The 20,126-nt window shown below is 40.7% G+C and overlaps 1 protein-coding gene across 2 annotated transcripts in view; it reads left to right on the forward strand.

The window, feature by feature from the left end:
• The first annotated feature begins 457 nt into the window (after positions 1-457).
• Positions 458-20,126, forward strand: part of herc2 (HECT and RLD domain containing E3 ubiquitin protein ligase 2) — a 78,242-nt gene continuing 58,573 nt past the window's right edge. For both annotated transcript variants that reach the window (XM_028445436.1, XM_028445437.1), the window contains exons 1-4: positions 458-576; positions 1,485-1,593; positions 6,955-7,048; positions 7,242-7,373. In XM_028445436.1, coding sequence (XP_028301237.1) covers positions 1,522-1,593; positions 6,955-7,048; positions 7,242-7,373 — 298 coding nt within the window. In that variant the 5' untranslated portion in view covers positions 458-576; positions 1,485-1,521. The remainder of the gene's footprint in view (positions 577-1,484; positions 1,594-6,954; positions 7,049-7,241; positions 7,374-20,126) is intronic.

Here is a 20,126-nt window from a genome sequence, read left to right on the forward strand (position 1 = left end):
AGTTTATTATTTTTTAATAATGTTTTATTCCTAATATTATTGCTGTAGATACTAAATTAATCTAAATGGCAATTCAAACCAGATTAGAATGTCTACACGTTGGTGTTTGTTTGATTGTATTGATTTTTAGGTGAGGTTTACATTATTGTTGTAATGTAAATGAAAACAAACAAAATTGATGCACTTTTTTGTTCGCCAAACACGTGATAACCATCTGTTAAAGCCAAATGCTCTGCAGTGATCAAATTGAGTTCAATTAATGAACTGTCAATTAATTGTTTTGCCTTCATTTGTATAGTTTAAAAAACAATTTTAAAGGAAATCCTGATATATAACTTGACTTGTTTGTAATTAGTAAATGGCACTTGGTTGAATTATTTTCATATTTTAAACATGTTTTAGACCCGCCCCAGCGGGCTGTCCTGGTACAGATGTTTTGCAGCAAACTAAGCAATCAGATGACGTCATTTGTTTCCATGCATGCAGTCCCACAGTCCTTCTCCTGTCAATCAGGTTCGTGATAAAGGTCTGCTAATGCAGCCGAGAGGTCGAGGATAGCTGGACTGAACACCGCAGGTAAACTGTGGATTTATCTCCAGAATGGAGACTTTAGCGTCTCCCGGAGCCGGGGCTTGGCCTTTGGTTCACTGACATGACTGTGAAGCTTGTTCAGCTGCATTAGCTTCGGCTAGCTGACGGAGGTCTTAGCCTGATTAGCAGCCCTAGACAGTTAGCTTTACCCTCTGAGCTAATGTGGACACTACTTACTAATGGGTGTTGTAACACGAGCCTTGAACACGGGCGTCTGTGCTTGTTAGCCCGTTGTCTGTTGCTGTCTGTGACGGACTCAAAGCACAGCCAGGTACATAACGGATGTGCATTTGATAGCATTTCATGCTAAGGAGATGTTTCCCCTCTGGGTCCCATGATGGGATGTACTCTGACATCTTTGGTTTAAATATGTTATTCAATAATATATGTATAAACGATGCAAGGAGAGAGTTTAGTGCAGAAGTTAAACCTCCGAGCACACAAATGTTATAGTGAAGCTACAACACTTTATTTAATCAGTGGTGTCAAACATGAGGCTCGCCGGCTCATTTCTGTCCGTCATTTTCTGCCTTTGGGGCGACTTTAAGATTTGAAGTAATTTACAATAATCTTCATATAAATTCTTATAAGGCTTTAGAGGGACTGACTATTTTGATATGCCCATCAATGTTGTCAATAGAAGCCACCTTGGAGGCCTAACTCTAATTTCTAATCTAAACTCAAAACATGATTATGAAATGCTCAGATTAATGTGTGTAAATGTTTATGTATTTGTCATTTCTGTGGAATGAGAGGAAAATATTTTTTTCTAGGATTTATGTTCTTTTCAGAACCCAGCAAATCCACTGCTTTGTAAATGCAGTTATATGATGAGATTGTGCTCATATTGCTTCCAGATTTCTATTAGACTTTGTCTTGTGTTTGTCCTACAGGCTGACTGCGTTTGCAGCCTGAAGAGCAGAGGGGAAGATGCCGTCTCCATCTTTTATTCTCAATGCTCAGATACGATTTCACGACAAATGGCTTAAGATCGATTTGCAGGTATTTGTTTTACACAGAAGTTCATCAGAATGCATGGACACACAAAGATTCATGCTTTGGACTGTTTGAAGAAAGGCAGTGGTTGTCAATACGTGACACGTATACACTGGCAGTCTCTCCGTACGCAACGCCTGTCATTGGCAAGTTTAGGTCACGTGATTAGTGCACCACATGACCTAAACTGGCCAATTAGACGCTGCACACTTTTACTTGCATTTGTATTAATACGTCAACTACGTTACAAACTAACTAACCCTAACCTACGTTACGGACTAACTAACCATAACTTACGTTACAGACTAACTAACCCTAACCTACGATACGGACTAACTAACCATAACTTACGTTACAAACTAACTAACCCTAACCTACGATACGGACTAACTAACCCTAACCTACGATACGGACTAACTAACCCTAACCTACGATACGGACTAACTAACCCTAACCTACAATATGGACTAACTAACCCTAACCTACGATACGGACTAACTAACCCTAACGTGACTTCCAGTAATGTTATATTTTGTACAGACAGAAGGCCGGTATATGGATACATATTACGTACTAGGAGACACGTCCTTGAGGAAACCAGGATGCCCCGAAAAAAACTCTAACATGCAACACAGATAGACCACTATCACAGTAATATTTATATGCACTAAAACACTAAATGTATGTAGAAAACCCAAATTCAGCATGTTATTAAGGATTTTAAAGCCATGTGTAGTGGTCCATCAGATAGATAATTAATTAAAAATGGAGACAGGACATAGTTGGTATTTTGCCTTTGCTCGGACTGGTCTAAAAATGGAAACAATTTCACCAGGGGGTTAACTGCCCAAAGCCGCCAGCCTCTGCACATGTAAATAATCAGGACAACTGTTTAATCCATCACATTATAGATTGATTTTGTGAAATTTAGCAATATAAGTAATAAGTAATTATCTCCTAAACTCTTATTGCCATTGTGTTCATATTCACACAGGCCTAATTAAAAAACTAACAGGAAACAACAGAAATACCAAAACTAATAAGGGTACAAGGAAATAGAAGGAACTATATAACCTAAGCACAACTGAAAAATGACAAACTTCAAATTGTGCGCTGATCATCCATTCACACATGTGGGAGCAAGAGTAAGGACTAAATTATAGAAAATACTTGAAAACAATCTAACATAAGCCAAAACAACCCCAGGCTGTGATGGTGATGCTTTCTGATCTCATTTTGGTCATTGATATTTTAATTGCTATACTGTATGTATTGTAATGTAATGTATTATGAACATATTGTATTTTCATTGTCTGGTTTTTTAGTTGTATGGCATATTGTCATCAATCTATTGTATTTAAGTAGTATATAATTGTTTACTAAAGTTAATACCTTTTTATATAAATACTGAATGTTATATTTTATGTTTTAATGTATTAGTTAAAGATATTGCCTTTTCTAATGTGTCTGCATGCAGATGCTGTGGCCTTTAAAATAGGCGACCGTGGTTGAGGGTTTGATCCCGGTATGTACCGGTCGATTTGTTTAAGTGTCCTTGAGGAAGACACTGAACCTTAAGTTGCTCCCAGTGGTTGTCTAGTGCCTTGCATGGCAGCTCTGTCCCATTGGTGTGTGATTGTGAATGAACTGATATGTAAAGCATTTTGTGACCTCTGTCTGTGAAAGCTGCTATATAAAAAAACATTACTTACTTACTAAAAAAAAAACCAGGATTATTTACAGAGCTATTAGTATCAATATTAGAAACCTCTCCATAGCATATAGACTCTATATGATTAGTACACAACAATAATCTATTATCAGGTGGGCGCACACATGAGGTTAAGGCATCATATACACAACACAACATATCCGCAGTCAAGGTCAACACTTTGAAAAAGTGAACTGTAAATCACTGTAAATACTAGCAAATAAGTCAAGTAGTGTTTTTACTAATGCAGGTTGTCTCCTCTCTCTCAACATCCTTCATTATAATAATCAAACTCACATTATAGGGAAAGTGTATTTAACATTAGGCCTATAATTTCACCACAAATCTATTGAGAAAACTCTAAGATATTTACAAGCTAGTTTAGTTTGTGTTCTGTCTTGTCTCCCCCCCGCCAAAAAAAAAAAAAAAGCCTTTTCATTATTTACAATGGGGATTGAAAGTGCATGACCATAACTGTGGTTTTCTCCTTAGGAGGTGGTGAATATAGTTTTTTGCTGTGACGTAAACACAGTGTTTATCTAATAACACAGCTATTGCTTTCAAAAACGTTTATGTTGAAGAAATCCACTAGAGAAAGAAAGAGGCTGTCGCCATCGGCGTCTTCTCTCACAATGGCAAATTAAAATTTAACCAAGCAAGCAATGCATCGTTAAAGCTGTTCTCTGTTCTAAAAGAAGCTTAGTTTTTATTTGTGTGTCCGCTCTTCGTCAAACATGAGCAAAAGTTTGGTGTGGATCACAGCGTCAGACCAAATACAATCATGGAGAAACTGGGCAACTACTTATGTCACAATTGAGGAATTTTATATTATTTTTCAGGAATGAGGCTCTTAGCGTCACCACAGAATACATGAATGAATTGGACTGAAAGCGCCCGATGCACGCGGGTTTTATCAGCTGACTAAAGTAGGTCAGTCCATCAGATAAAAATCTATATATTTCCTATAGGACGTAATCGGGTAAATGACAGAATAATGATTCTCTCTCCTGTCAGCTTTCAGATCAGATCCACTCAGTGACGTGTTCACAGAATGATCCTCCTTTGATTGGACAGGTAGTTTTCTAAAAGAGCTGATTGGTCAGGAGGCGGGGCTTTAGTACTCGCACAGATCCTAGCCAGAACAAAACCTGGTACCAAACTGGGAAGTCTTTCGGCCTAAGTTACCATGATGATTTACCCCCGTAAGACGGCAGCCAGCTTTGTAGGACAGCACACACCGATTAAATCGCAGAGTTTAGCGCGAAGTAAAATCTATAATCCAGACCAAAAGCAGGAATGAGGGAATGTTTGCAGACAAGTGCAGTCCGGTAACGTGTAAAATAATGCGATTATACAATATTAATTAATTGGACAATTAGGGCCCTATAAAATCCACTATAACAAAATTGCGGAAGGAACCACGGAATTGACCAATGAAAACGGTTAAACGCAGAAATGGACAGAATCGGCATGAAACATTGTCACCGTGGGGCAAAGTTTTTTTAATGTGGAAATGAACAACGCAACGCAAATCATCACTGACTTCTAAATACAGAGCCATCAGTGCCCGTTTAACTTTGCTGTGTTTGTAAAGCTCCGTCCGTTTTTCGTGTAGCGCAGCGGTGCTCCGTGAAAACGTGATCAGCTTTAATCATCTTCACCTGCTCAGTGTTCGAACTGTCTGACTAACTAAGAATAACTCAGTCCGTGTTGACTTTTAGTTGTTTTATTCCAGCCTTTTGTCCGTGCCTCGTAGGTACACATTCACAGTCAGAAAGCTACTTCAAGTACAACCGTTTCAGTGGGAACTTCCGGTTTACAAAATAAAAGTTTGTTGGAGAAACATTATTAGAATGTTACATTCGAACAACATCTCATCAGAGCTACAGAAGATCCATGGGACAAGTTGTTCTGTTGTTGTGGATGAGATCATTGATGCCAGGGATTGTAGAGTCTGAAACATCGTAGATTAATGATAACTTGATTGATGATAACTTGATTGATGATAACTGATGTTTCCTTGTGTCCATTTAGTTTTGTGTAATCATTACAGTCTGGAATGATGTCATCAGGATCATTTAAATTAGGTTAATTTAAATTAAGTTGATAAAAACATAATCAATAAACCTGCTCAGATTCAGTAAATTATTGATCCCTGAGAGGAAATTGGGTGACATCAGTGCTGTTCTCATACATCTTTATATGACATGTAAATAATTAGAAATAATTAAAAAGGAGCAGTCAGAATAATCCATGTCACTACAATTTATATCTACTTTTTAATTGTATCTCACATTTTCTTTTTGACATGCATTTTTGTTTAATTATGGGTTTTATATTTATGTATTAGTATTTATTTTGTTTCCTCACAGGAGTTGCAAATTAACATTTTCTTTAAAACAATGGAATTTGGAAAAAAATCAAAATAAATTTTGTAGGGCACTAGATAATAAATGAACAGTGCTCTGATCACTCACTTTCACCTAGTATGGCACCGACGTGTCTGTATTTACGTAGTCTGCCTTAATTTCCTACATAGCCTACTCCCACAGATTATCCAAAAAAAAACCTACCCCCGACCAGGTTAGCATAAATTATCATGGTGATTTACCCTGGTAAGAAGTTAACCAGCGTCGTAGTACATCACAAATGGAATAAATCCCGAAAGTTAGGGAGATAAGAGGAAACCCAGCTTTGTAGTACAGGCCCTAAAAGATGGAGTTGCCTTTGAGTTTGTGAAGTTTCTTTTACAAGCATAACATGCACAGGGGTGGCCTAGTGGTTAAGGACGCTGGGCGTGTAATCGCAGGGTTGCCGGTTCAAGCCTCAAGCAAGTCCCTTAACTCCGAACTGCTCCCCAGGCGCTGCAAAAATGGCTGCCCACTGCTCCTCTGGGATGGGTTAAATGCAGAGGACAAATTCCATGTATGTAATAACATTACATGGCCAATTAAAGGCGAAAGCCCCGATTTAATCTTAATCTTTAATCTTTTAGGTCAGACTTCAAGCAGCCAATTTTGTACACTCTCGTATAAAAAGAATGTTGGCTTAAATAGAAGTTTAGAATCCCACTTTTTATCCAAAGCAGCCATTTCCAAACTCAAGGAAGCCAAAGGCCATTTTAGAATCAAACGACCATCAGCGCTGCACACAGTATACAGTATTAAGACAGATTATGATAGAATGGAAGGGAATCTCATTTTTTTAATCATGTTGATCACCTTGAACTGGACGAAACGGTTTTATGAACATCGGTAAAAGTATGAATAAAACATGTTTTATGTCTTTGAGTAATATCAAATTGAAATGCATTTTACTCATTTTTGGTCTTTATTGAAAATGTTTCAGAGGTGTAACTGATGGAACAGGTTCCTCCAGCACCTCCATCCGCAGTGTACTTAAAGCTTTAAAAAGTGCAGCGACTTCAATCAGCTTCTGTGTGGATAGTGTGTGAATATATTGCTGCAGAGTCACACATACAGGCATAAACACAACAGCCTGATTCCTGAACTGGGAAAAGATGTAATCCTAGTGGAAAGGTGATATTCTTAGGCAGCTTCTTTAGAAGGAAATCAACATTTCTGAACAGACGAAGGCGATTCAATGGATCATTTTCTCAATTGTAATAACTTAACCGTCTTCTTTTGTTTTGCTAGCGAGCGTTCTCTCCAGAGGGACTGAGTGAGATGTGGAATGAAATGGTCAAAGATGAAGAGATAACATTCAACGGAGAAGAATCTGCTCACCCTGGTATGCCTGTGTCACATTATGGATTTGTTTGTGGTAGATTTACACCGTGCTGTCTTGGGGTTGCAGTGACATGCAGAATTTTCACACATAGTCCTGTGTCTGTCTGTGATGTATGAGACAAAGAAAGGGAGTGGGGGGTGAAGCTACACTGCTTCCAACCATGTGAAGCTGATATTTGTTCTGCCTCCTGTAGAGGATTGCCCTGGCTGTTTTGGAGCTCAGAAGAAGGATGAGTCCAATGACAAGGAGAAGAAAGAGGAGGAGGAGACGTCGTTGTCCGTGCATCACTCAATCATCGAGACTTGGGACTGGGGGAGGCAGCCAGGTGAGGGTCTGCTCAGTGCTCATAGTTTAAAGCAGGGGCTGACTCTGCATACTGTCTACAAAGCTGCTTCAGGAGTTTTGGAGCACGGAGAAATTTAAAACCTGCGAGACTAGTGGTCCTCCTGGGCCGTGTTTTTTACACCCCTGTTTTACAGGGTTGGAGTGAGAAGAAGTGAACATTGGTCACCAGTTTGAGTCCTTTCTCATCAGCTAACCGATTGTTTCACTCTTTTCTAGAGATAATTTATTTCATGGTCTTTACCTGTCCTTGGATAGAGAATAGATAATTATCTACATTAGTAATATAAACAGGCAGCTGTTCAGACTATGTAGAGAACATGCAAACTCCATGCAGAAACATTCTTGTTGACTTGCCAGAAATTGAACTCATGACCCTCTTAGTGGCTGAAGCGTGCACCAACTGAGAGCAGTCTGAAGGATTATCTCAGAATATTTGTTCATGGAGCATTACAAGTCTGTAAATAAAAACATTTTAAGCATTTTATTTTTCAACGTTTGTATGAATGAGTGTATCTTAGACTTCGATCACTTGAATCAGACAGAAGGTGTTTCATCTTTTCACCAGAGGTGAAAGTAACAGATTACAAGTACTCACGTTACTGTTAGGAATGTGCGATATTTTATCGTTTATGATTTATTGTCAAATATATTCTCACCTGTAAGAATTTGTCATCCCACGATATAAACAATAAATTCCCATGTCGTAAATTAGCGAGGACCATGGGCCATTTATCCCTCAATTTAGCCAAGAATGCCCATAAAAACTTTGTTCCACGGGCCAAAACTGTCCCTGTATGTTGTCAACTTATTATTCTCAGGAGCGGAATGTTGTTTACGGGAGCTCCGTAGTGCCGCGGTGTGCACCACCCCTCCCGCCCCCAGCTCTCAAGCACACAGCGGTGCTCGTCACGGCTACCCGAAGCTGCCGAGCTGCGATACATCATGGACCACTACTTGGTTAAAACCAGACAACCATCCAACAAAGTGAACCGATTCAAGTTCCTTCGTCAGATCCACCCAAAGTTCCACAAACACGGTGACAGAGATGAACCCGTAGCAACGATTATGAATTGGAAACTCAACTAAAGCTAAATATGCTAAGCTAACACATCGACACACAGACTGGGCTAATAGCTAATGCTAACACCCCCTATAAGGAACAGACCAAATAAAAAACACGTCTTACTGTCATAAAGCCACAGAGAGCCATCGATTTGTTTATGGTCAGATTTAACACTTGTATGGAAGGATAAAAGCTAAACATGTCGCACATTGTGTGAAATAAATGTTGGCATAATATTAATGTCACTATGCATCCATCTAAATTTGTGAAACGCAATTTTTTTAAATGATATTTCACATGTTCATCGATAAATCTGGACCCATTAGACTAATGTAACTATTGAGATTATTACACATAAATATACTGAATGATTAAATCATCAGCATATTCTAGGATAATGATAGGAAATCAGAGAGCTATTTATTAACCATAACTTTATGTAACTCATTATCAGATAAATGAAACAGGATTCAGCAACAGTAAAAACACTAATGGTTATTTGTGCTTTTCATGTGCTTTTTTTTTTTTTTTTTTTAGAAAATAACTTTATTTTAAGTGAGGAAATAAATGAATTACATACAATAACACTAATAGTGATCCACATGCACTAATATATTCCATAAAATATCAGTTCATGAACTCTGAGTCAGCAGCTATTGTAGCCTTTTTTAATGTGTCTATAGTTGATGTATTCAGATTTATTTGTGTTTGTAAGGAACTTGTTTACACTTTAAGTTGGGAATTGTTTTATTTATTTATAGTTTTTTATTTATCGTGATGTTTATCGTTGTCGTGATAAATACCAGAAATTATCGGTATATTTTTTTAGTTCATCGCCCATCTCTAGTTACTGTAATTGAGTTACTTTTATGGGTACTTGTACTTTTTTGAGTGTATGTCTAAATCAGTAGTTTTACTTGTACTTAAAGAGTAACTAGTCTAAACTCCAAGCCCACCTCTTTCAGCTATAAACATATGTATTTGGGTATTAAGCAGTGCTGTTAATTGATCCTAGTCCAAATTTTTAAACATTTTTGTAAAAGTATTTTAATTTTGTTGCAAAATGTCATTGACAGCCCTCTAAAATAGGGTTGAACGCTGGCTATTACAATTTAACTTTGCTACTGGCTGAGACAAATTATATGGCGTCATTTCGACCATCGTGTGTCACTAATCGTCACTGTTGGCCCCGCCTCTCCTATAAAAGCTGGAGGAGGGACTAGTTTTCCTCCAATCACAGCCCTTTGTGAGTATTGATTGACAGCTCGGTGTCTTCCTGGTTTATGTTTGTGCGTGAGATGGTGTTCTGGGGCTCATGGCTGTTTGCCCATGAGTGCTATAGTGTCTGTGGGGTTGTGTGTCTGTGGGTGAGTTTCATGTCGTGATTGTGTGCCTGTGATTGTAGTAGTTGTTGCCTGCCTGACTGAGCGTGTCTTAGCTGCTTCATGAGTAACACCCATGATTAAGGTAATTTTTAAATTGGCAGGTCAGCAGAAAGCAGGGGTTGAGTCACTCTTTAAGTACATTTTAAAAGAAGTTAAGTAATTTGTTACATTTCTACACCCAACAACTGAATAAATTAAAGGACATTGTGACACTACAAGAAATGAAATGACCAGACAGCAATCAAATAAATCACATCATAGTCGACCAGATTAAACGTAATGCACCGCTCCAAAACAGCATTGAATTCTGGTTATTTTGTCAAAGCATTGCCACTAGAACTAGCCCTACTACTGCTGGACCAAAGTCACATGGTACATTTGGCATGGGACTGTTTTAGAGCTAATAAATTCAGCTATGCTTAGAGCCTGATATTTTATTTATTTATTTTTTCTTTAAAATAACCTTTTATTTTATGCAGATTCCTTTGTGGAAAATAATTTTCAATTGTGCAAGATTTCGTCTCTTCCTTTTTAAGCTTATACGTGAGATGTTTACTGTGTGCTGTGGCAAAATGTATTACCAAAGAGGGTGAAAGTAACTAGTAACTTTTACTTTGAGTACTATTATATTTGAGCTAATTTTACTTGTACTTCAGTATTTTACATATGACTTACGTGCTACTACTAAAACTTGAGAAGAATTCCAATCAAGTAACAGTACTTCTACTTGAGCAGAATATATCAGTACTCTCTTTACACCTCTGTTTTTTACTCTCTACAGGACGAAAAACAAAGTCAATGTCAGACTAATTTACCGTGGTTAGCAGTGACTCTGCATAAAATTATTTTCTTAGAAACTGGAAAGACTAATTATTAATTTCAACTTATTTAAGATTTCCACAAAGTCTGCTTCATGAGATGCTTGGGGGCTTATTTTCCATCTGTATTTCCAAGCAGTGGTAAATGATACCAAACTCCCATCACATGGTTTCACAAGCCCTAAACGTGGAGCTCACTGAGCATTTCACCACAGAGCAATCATGCCCGGTCTGTCACAGTCTGCTGATGTTTGCATGTTTTTATGGCACGTGAGGTGTGGACACTGAAATGATAACATGAGGGCTGGTTATTTTTGCGTTTAGTATCATCTTAGGAATGCCTTACGAGAGCGAGTTGCATGCTGGGTTCTCTCTTCCATGATGTGTTTACTGATGGGACTGGGTGGGACTGTGTTGTGGTATTGAGAGATAAACAGAGGGTGGGGAGTGATAAGGTCCAGGTCTGCTCTGTTCAGCAAAAGCTGGCTGTGTGAGTAGTGAGACACCTGCTACTCTTTAGTTTTATTGACCCAGACAGGATCCTGCTTGCCACTATACTGTTAATTATACTGACATTATGTCACTGAGAGAGAATCTTACATTTCTTAGTGCAGTGGTTCTTATGTTAGATTTAAATTTTATATATATACGTTTTTAAGAATTAAAAACATTTTGAAGAAAACAAAAAAAATGACCCAGGCTTGCACCTGGTGTCTGAATAAATACCTGTTTTGAAGAAATTCCAATGAATTTTTTCAATTGCGAAGGGTTCGGGGAATGCCCTGATGAAGCTTGTATGGTTTAGTTTCAGTACCTTCAAGGTTAAGAAACACTGTAGTAAATAAAAAAAATATATAAAAAAGAAGAAAATCATTAGCCTCGCACAAGCTTGTATTAGGTCACGGGTACCAAGGTGGTACAACTCTTGTATCTTTAAATTGAAGAGTACTAATTTATCTCACTTTTAATTATCACTTAGACTGGAGACAGGAGCAGACAAGAGCAACTGATAGGTGTAAGTAAAAAGGTGCCACCGACCTCCACTGTGTAATCATTACTACTGTATAGGCCTGGGTGATAAAACGATAACGATATATATTGCGATAGAGATTTAATCAATATCAATACAAGAAAAGTGTGATAGACTGTTCGATAATTTCACTGAACTCTGAAGCGCAAAGCATTCTAGGGGATGTCGGCAGAGGATTGGATTTAGCTTCTCAAAAGTAGCTGTACCCAGTAGCAGTTTGATGTTTTGTCACCTGAAATTATGACCCGTGAAGCCATGTTGAGTTGTTTTTTTTGTTTATTATTTACAAAATGTGTTGCACATTTGTTTCATTAAGCATCTATTTAATGTCTGTATTTTTACATCGGCCAGTTTGTTTATTTAATTGAGGTTCCCTTTCAGTCGGTTCACTCGGTATAACACATATAGTATGGGATATCACGCCCCTGCGTGGCCTACTGAAGAAAACCTCTAATGATGCCTTTTTGAGATAGATGATCTGTGATGACGTAAGTGAGGCTCCACCTGCCTCATTAATACGCTGTCATCACAGCCATCCTTCAGTTCTTACGCTCTTCACCTCGCTAAGAACACCTCTACCGAGTGGAGCTAACAAGCTGCTGCTAGTTAGCTATGTCTCTGCCTTGGCTACTGCCTACCAAGAATTAGTTTAACTGCCCCTGTTGGTGTTAGCAGCTGCTAAACCGTCACGGTTTATGGGATTTTTTCTCCCTCCTGAGCCTGGGACGGTTAAGAATAGCCTGCCCATGTTCCCAGATTTCATCTCAGAGTTAACATCAACATGGAACAAACCACTGTCTGTCCGTGTCACGCTACCCGGCTATGGACAGTATTTGGATTTAGATGGAGCGGAAAGGCTGGTTTAGTCAACCCTCCACCTATGGAGCCTTCTCTGGCTGCGTATCTGGCGCCCTCTGACAACCATGGCGTGAGCGGCCCCACATCGCTTCCTTCCAAGCACTGTAGATTTTCCTCCTCGCTGCTGGATCAAATCTACAGAGCGCAGGCAGGCACCGCTCCTGCACTGAGCTCTGTCACCATGCTGCAGACCTATCAGGCTATGCGGCTGGTGAGCTCAGTTCTCTGCTCTCCTTAACGAGGTGAAGATCGCCACGGATTATATCCTCCAGGTGTCTCGCTGTGCAGCGCTCTCCCTCGGCAGAGGAATGGCGTCTACCATGGTGTCACAGAGACACCTGTGGCTGACTCTGTCTGATGTTCCAGAGAGAGACCGGGCCGGACTCATGGGTTTGTTAGGGCAATCACTTGACGCCATTCAGGCATGTTTTGAGTTGGGGAAGAAACAAGCTGAAGCCCTGCGCAGCATCATTCCCAGGCGTGACGCTAAACCCAAGCAATCTGCAGGTGCATGCAGGCCTGCAGCGCCACCTCCGCCGCCCTACAAGAAGGCTACATCTCCGTCAGGTTCTGGACAACCGGAGAAGGTGCAGCCTCCTGCGCCGCAGGTTCCTCATTATGCTCTACACCACTCGGCTTGGAGCACAGGTCCGCCGCAGGGCTTCCAAAAGCGCCCAGCGCATAGGCGGAAGAAGCCACACACCTCCTAGCAGTGGCACTGAGTGGAGAGTGATTTCAGCAGCAGGGAGATGCTGCAGTCCCTATTTTGTTGCCGCCAAAAAGGCGCCGGCCAAGTTCTGTTCAGGGGCCCAATCCCAAAAGGCATTGTTCTCTCCTAACACAGTCTCCCAAGCTCAAACCCCCCATGCACACAAATGCACCTCTGTTACCTCTGTTTATATGTGTGTTGAATGTTTCTCAGGTAACTGTAAAGTTTTGCAATGTTCGTCACTTTCTTGGTGCCCCTTTAAAGGTTCACTATGTGCCTACTGCAAATGCGCCCATGTTGTACTTAATAAAAAGTGCATTTTGTATTAAAAAAAAACAAAGAAAAACAAAACAAGCTCCAACTCATATAAACCTGGTCGGTCAGGTGAGGCCGCTACCCCCCAGCACGCTAGAGGGCAGCAGCACTCCACCCACAGTGCTACAGGTCAGTCCGCTTGCTGCCCACGTTCCCAGGTGGCGTGCATGCACACTCACCCCTTGGGTAGAGAGGACCATTGCTATGGGCTACCGGTTACAGTTCCGGGTCAGACCTCCATGCTTCACTTCTGTAATAAACACAGTGGTAAATAAAGAGGCTGCAGCTGTAATGAGGGAGGAAATACACACGCTTTTGAGCAAAAAAGCAGTGAGTGGTGCTCATTTTGGAGATGAAAAGAGGTTGGTACAGCCGTTATTTCATTATTCCGAAGAAAGCGGGGGGACTCAGTCCTATATTAGACCTGCGAGTGTTGAACAGGTATCTGCGAACGTACAGGTTCAAGATGCTAACCAAGCAGCTACTGAGCGCTATCAATCCGGGGGATCGGTTTACAACTATCAATCTCACGGACGCTTATTTTTATGTGTTGGAGGGCAGGGTGTTTCACCGCTGCCTCGCTCATTTTCAATTAGGACACAAACTGCGTTTCTGATTGGTCTTGCAGCTTTTGGGCATGATGGCATCTATGGTTGCTGTAGTGCTGCTTGGGCTGTTAAAGATGCGCACTTTTCAGCACTGGTCTCGCTCACATCGGCTGTGTCCACAGCGTCACCTCCAGCGGATGTTGATAATAACTCCGTTTTGTATGATGGCTCTCCACCCTTGGAGGGAACCCGGATTACTAAGCCAGGGCTCCCTAGTAGGGAGGGTGTGCTTTCGCAAAGTGGTGACTACAGATTTCTCCTTGATGGGATGGGGGGCTTTGTGCAATGGAGCAGCAGTGAGAACTCTGGACCTCAGTACAGAGCAGGCTTCACATAAATTATCTGGAGCTGCTGGCAGGTTTCTTGGCCCTGAAGTATTTTTGCTCTGTACTAACAGACCAACATGTTCTGATCAGGATGGACAACACTACAGTGGTCTCTTACATAAACAGGCAAGGGGGTACACGATCACTTCCCCTGCTAAAACTGACTCACTCTCTGTTGATGTGGGGCAGTGTTCATTTTCTGTCTCTGAGAGCCACTCATGTTCCAGGACGCCTGAACCTGGGGGCAGACCTTCTCTCCAGAGGGGGTCCCCTTGTGAGAGAGTGGAGATTGCACCCTTTGGTAGTGGCTCAGTTATGGGTTCGATTTTCGCTGGGCGGAGGTGGACCTCTTTTTCTTCCAGGGCAAGCGCCCACTGCCCCCTGTTCTTTTCCATGACGGACCACATTGCACCTCTGGGGATGGGTGCACTAGCGCACCCATGGCCCAACACGCTTCTGTATGCGTTTCCCCCAGTGGAAATTATACTCCCTGTGTTGGAGAGAGTGCGTCGTCAGGGTCTGTCCCTGATTCTGGTGGCCCCTCGGTGGCCTGCGAAATCATGGTATGCCAACATAATCAATTTGTTGGGAGCGGAGCCATAGCAGCTTCCTCTACGCAGGGACCTCCTTTCACAGGCGGGTGGAGAAGTGGTTCATCTACGTCCGGAATTGTGGCAGCTACATGCCTACCTGTTGAAAGGTCAAATTTAATGGCTCAGGGTCTGCCCCCAAGTGTGGTGGCAACGATCCAGAGTGCTAGGGCATCATCCACTAGTGGCTTATATGCTTATAAATGGCAAGCATTTGAGCAGTGGTGTCAGGACCGAGGTGTACTCCCATTTCAGTGTTCAATTGTGGAGGTTTTGACTTTTCTTCAGGAATTGTTGGATAAGGGTCTGTCCTTTTCCACTATTAAGGTTTATTTGGCAGCTATATCTGCCTGCCATGTTGGTTTCAAAGGAGTGACGCCAGGTGCGCATCCGTTGGCCATGTGCTTTTAAAGGGAATTCGCCGGCTGAGGCCTGTGGTGAAATCCATCATCCCCTCATGGGATTTAACTGTTGTGCTGGATGCTCTCTGTGGCCCCCCTTTTGAGCCTATGCAGTCAGCAGATATGAAATTTGTTTCATATAAGACTGCACTACTTCTCGCTTTGACCTCCGCTAAGCGAGTGGGTGATCGTCATGCTTTATCAGTGCATCCTTCTTGTACCCAGTTCACTTCAGATGGTTCCAAGGTCACATTACGGCCGAGTATGGCATATGTGCCTAAGATCATCCCTTCAGCTCATAGCTCCATGATTTTTGAGCTAATGAGTTTTTGCCCTCCTCCTTTTGCATCTGAGGAGCAAAGGAGGTTACATTCCTTGTGTCCTGTACGTGCTCCACGTGAATACATAGACCGCACTAAGAGTGTGCGTTTGTGACCAGCTGTTTGTGTGTTTTGCTAATCCAGCTAAGGGTAAAGCCCTGTCTAAACAGCGGCTTTCTCACTGGATTGTGGAGGCTATCTCCCTGGCCTACAACATCAGGGGTCTTCAGTTACCTCAGGGTGTGAGAGCACATTTGACCAGGGGTGTATGTAGATCATGGGCTTTGTTTAGGGGGGTATCTTTAAGTGACATCTGTCGTGCTGTCAGTTGGTCATGCCCACACACTTTTTACTGTCTGGATGTAATGGCCCCTTCGGTGGCCCATTTGGTTCTTTCCACTGGGTCTAGCATGCACTAGAGGTGCTGGAGGTTGGTTTCCGGTTCATAGCTGCTCTGCGGGGCGTGTATACATGTCCCATACTATATGTGTTGTACCGAGTGAATCAACTGAAAGGGAACGAGATGTTATGTCTATAAGTTCTGTTCCCTGAAGGAGAGGAACTTCTTTGCCCCGCTACACAGCTGGGCTCGGTGAAGAGCGGCTACTGAACTGAAGTATGGCTGTGATGACAGCGTATTTATGAGGCAGGCGAAGCCTCACTTACATCATCACAGATCATCTGCCTTAAAAGGCGTGATTAGAGGTTTTCTGCAGTAGGCCACGCGGGAGCGTGATATCCCATAATATGTGTTGTGCCTCGTTCCTCTCCTTCAGGGAACAGAACTTATTGACATAACATTTAGTTTTTCTGTTTGCTCTATAGTTGCGTTGACCTATTCTTTTAATGTTAAAGATTACTGTATCTTTAAAATCATAGTATTTAAATTCAGCCTTTTTTCTTCTGGTCCTTGTTTTGAATAGGTTAAAACAAATCTGAATCAATAATTATTGATATCAACTGATATGAAGCAGTTACTGTATATGGGTACCTGCATGCATTGTAATTTGATAAATCTATGCTGTTTTGAAGAAGATAATGAGTGGAACAGCAGAGGCTTTAGTCACTGCTTGTCTTTAAACTTCTCTTTATGAAACGAGCACCTGTGGTTGGTGCATAGTCCAAGCTGGTCAACCAACTTGTGATGAGTTCATTGTACATAAACCTTCTCAACTATGTTGTATAGACCAATACATCGGCCGGCCGATATTATTGGCCGATTTTTGCGTTTTTTACGTGTATCAACACCGGCCGATGCGGGCTGCTGCGTTCGCCGATCAGCATTTTTTACAGAGAGCAGAAATTGTTCTTGCTTTACATCAACTGTTTTTAATATTGGCAGTGGCTATCAGCACGGTTGCCGTATCAATATACTGACAATCTGTACGCAACGCCCCTCATTGGCCAGTTTAGGTCACATGATAGGTCAGTCATTGGCCAGTTTAGGTCACGTGACTAAGACTAAACCTAACCATAATCCTAACCCTGAACCTAAAAATTGTTGGGACATAGGGTTATAACCTAACCCTAAGATGCTACGTATGTGTACGTACCAGTAGCACTGGGGCTTGTCCTTACGGCAAACTAAAAAATTGAAACTCGTACCATTTGTTATCATCATTGTGTAATTTTAATGATGTAAATTGAGGGAGCAAAAGAAGTTTTGGCTCAGTATCGGTCATCGACTAAGGCTGATGGGAAAAAAATGGTATCGCATCGGCCCTAAAAAATCCATATCGGTTTATCCCTACAATGTTACCAGAAATGTAATACAATGCACATTTATACTGAAGAAGAGCTGCATTATAAAATGTATTATTAGATCAGTTCAATTGAAAGAACTAACTATAGCATAGACTTGCACCATGAGAATAGTATGGATGCTCCAGGCCACCTTGTGATTGATCTAAAAGAATAATGACCTCTTTGGTGAAAGAACAAAAAAAAAAAAAAAAAAAAAAAAAAAAAAAATACTTCTTAGCTCCCAGGTTTGTGAGAAACAGCAGATATTTTGCATGCTGTAGTAATAGCCAAGGCATGCAGGAGTAAAGTAATAAGGAAAATCTGTTTTACAAATGCTCAATATTTTGGGTGAGACTTCTGTCATTTAAAAAATCAGCACATTGAACAATGGAAGTCTCCACATACTGGTTTCCCTCAAAAGTGAAACTCTAGACTGTGTATCCATACAGCAACTTTGCAGGGAGGTCAAGAGCAGCCAAAATAGCATGTCTGAAATCCACTTAGGCTTTATGTAAGCCAGTCTGGCCTGAGGTTGTATGAGCTGTGTTACAGTCAGCTGTGCTCAGCTGTCAGAGTAGATATAGATCATCTAGTCACACACCCATGGTCATTTTACAGTACGGCTGCAAAAGAACTATCAAACTTTAGAGTGATGAGTCAGAGAGAACCAGGGAAAGCCCAAAACTAACACAGGTATTACACTGATCAACCATGTGGTAATCGTAGACTGGTGTGCTCTGCTTCTTTAATCCAGTGGAAAAAACTCATTGCTCCAGGATACCAAAATATATTTCAAACACATCCATGCTCCTGATAATGTTCTAACAGTTTAAGGTTGTCAGTAGGAATGTGCGATATTTTATCGTTCATGATTTATCGTCAAAAATACTCTCACCGGTAAGAATTTGTTATCCCATGATATAAACGATAAATTCCCATGTCGGAAATTAGCAAGGACCACGGGCCATTTGTCACTCAATTTAGCCAAGAATGCCCATAAAATCCTTGTTCCACGGGCCAAAACTGTCCCTGTATGTTGTCAGCTTATTATTCTCTGGAGCGGAACGCTGTTTACGGGAGCTCCGCAGCGAAGCCTCTGCAGCTGCGGTGTGCACCACACCTCCCGCCCCCAGCTCTCACACCCACAGACGGCGGTGCTCGTCACGGCTACCTGAAGCTGCCGAGCTGCGATACATCATGGATCGCTACTTGGTTAAAACCAGACAAGCAATCCAACAAAGTGAACCAATCCAAGTTCCTCCGTCATGTCCACCCAAAGATCCACAACGCTACGCTACGGGTTCATCTCTGTACCCGTTACAGAGATGAACCCGTAGCAACGATTAGGAACTGGAAATTCAACTAAAGCTAACTATGCTAAGCTAACCCACCGACACACAGACTGGGCTAAGAGCTAATGCTAAACACTCCATATAAGGAACAGACCAAATAAAAAGAACACGTCTTACTGTCTAAAAGCCACAGGGAGCCATTGATTTGTTTATGGTCAGATTTAACACTTGTATGGAAGAATAAAAGCTAAACATGTCACATGTGTGAAATAAATGTTAGCATAATATTAATGTCACTATGCATCCATCCAAACTTGTGAAACGCAATATGTTTTAATTATATTTCACGTGTTCACAGACAAAGCTGGGCTCATTAGACTAATGTAACTATTGAGATTATTACACATAAATATACTGAATGATTAAATCATCAGCTTGATCTGGTTTAATTATAGGAAATCAGAGAGTTATTTATTAACCATAACTTTATGTAACTGATAAGATTAATGAAGTAAGATTCAGCAACAGTAAATTGTGTTTTTCATGTGTCATTTTTTTTTATAGAAAATAATTTCATTTTAAGTGAGTTTCTTACAATAACACTAATCGAGTGATCTGCATGCACTGATTTTTAATGTGTTGATGTATTTAAATGTATTTGCGTTTGTAAGGAACCTGTTTACGCTTTAAGTTGGAAATTGTTTTATTTTTTTATAGTTTTTCATTTATGGTGATATTTATCGTTGTGATAAATACCAGAAATGATCAGGATAATTTTTTTAGTCCATATTGCTCATCCCTAGATGTCACCCTTTTTCACCCCCCAACGTGACTGCACACTAATGAATAACTCGAGGTCAAAGAAGAAGCTTGGTGTGGAAGAAGTTTACTGGCCTGCAGAGTCAATATTCATAATAGTCACAATATTTTTTGCCAACGTCTGACCTTAAATGGCATCACATAATTTTTATTTTATTATTATTGTAAAGTAAAAATGGTGCTGTATATATTTTAAGAACGACACTGTTTAGTGTTCTTAGATTGAGGTAAATTTCACAATCAGAAAGAAACACAAGTAGTAAAACAATCTAAATCTTATTTACATAAAATGACTTTCTCTTTACTGAACTGTATACAGTAGTAGGGCTGGCCAATATGCCTGGTAATTGTATCACAATATACTGTAGGTAAACCAAACAAGCAACATGCATTCTAGCATGACAAGTGTTGCATAAGTTACATAAACTAATTCCAGCCACTTTTTAACACAACTCT

Source organism: Gouania willdenowi, chromosome 4 (assembly GCF_900634775.1).
Source record: "Gouania willdenowi chromosome 4, fGouWil2.1, whole genome shotgun sequence".
NCBI lineage: Eukaryota > Metazoa > Chordata > Actinopteri > Blenniiformes > Gobiesocidae > Gouania > Gouania willdenowi.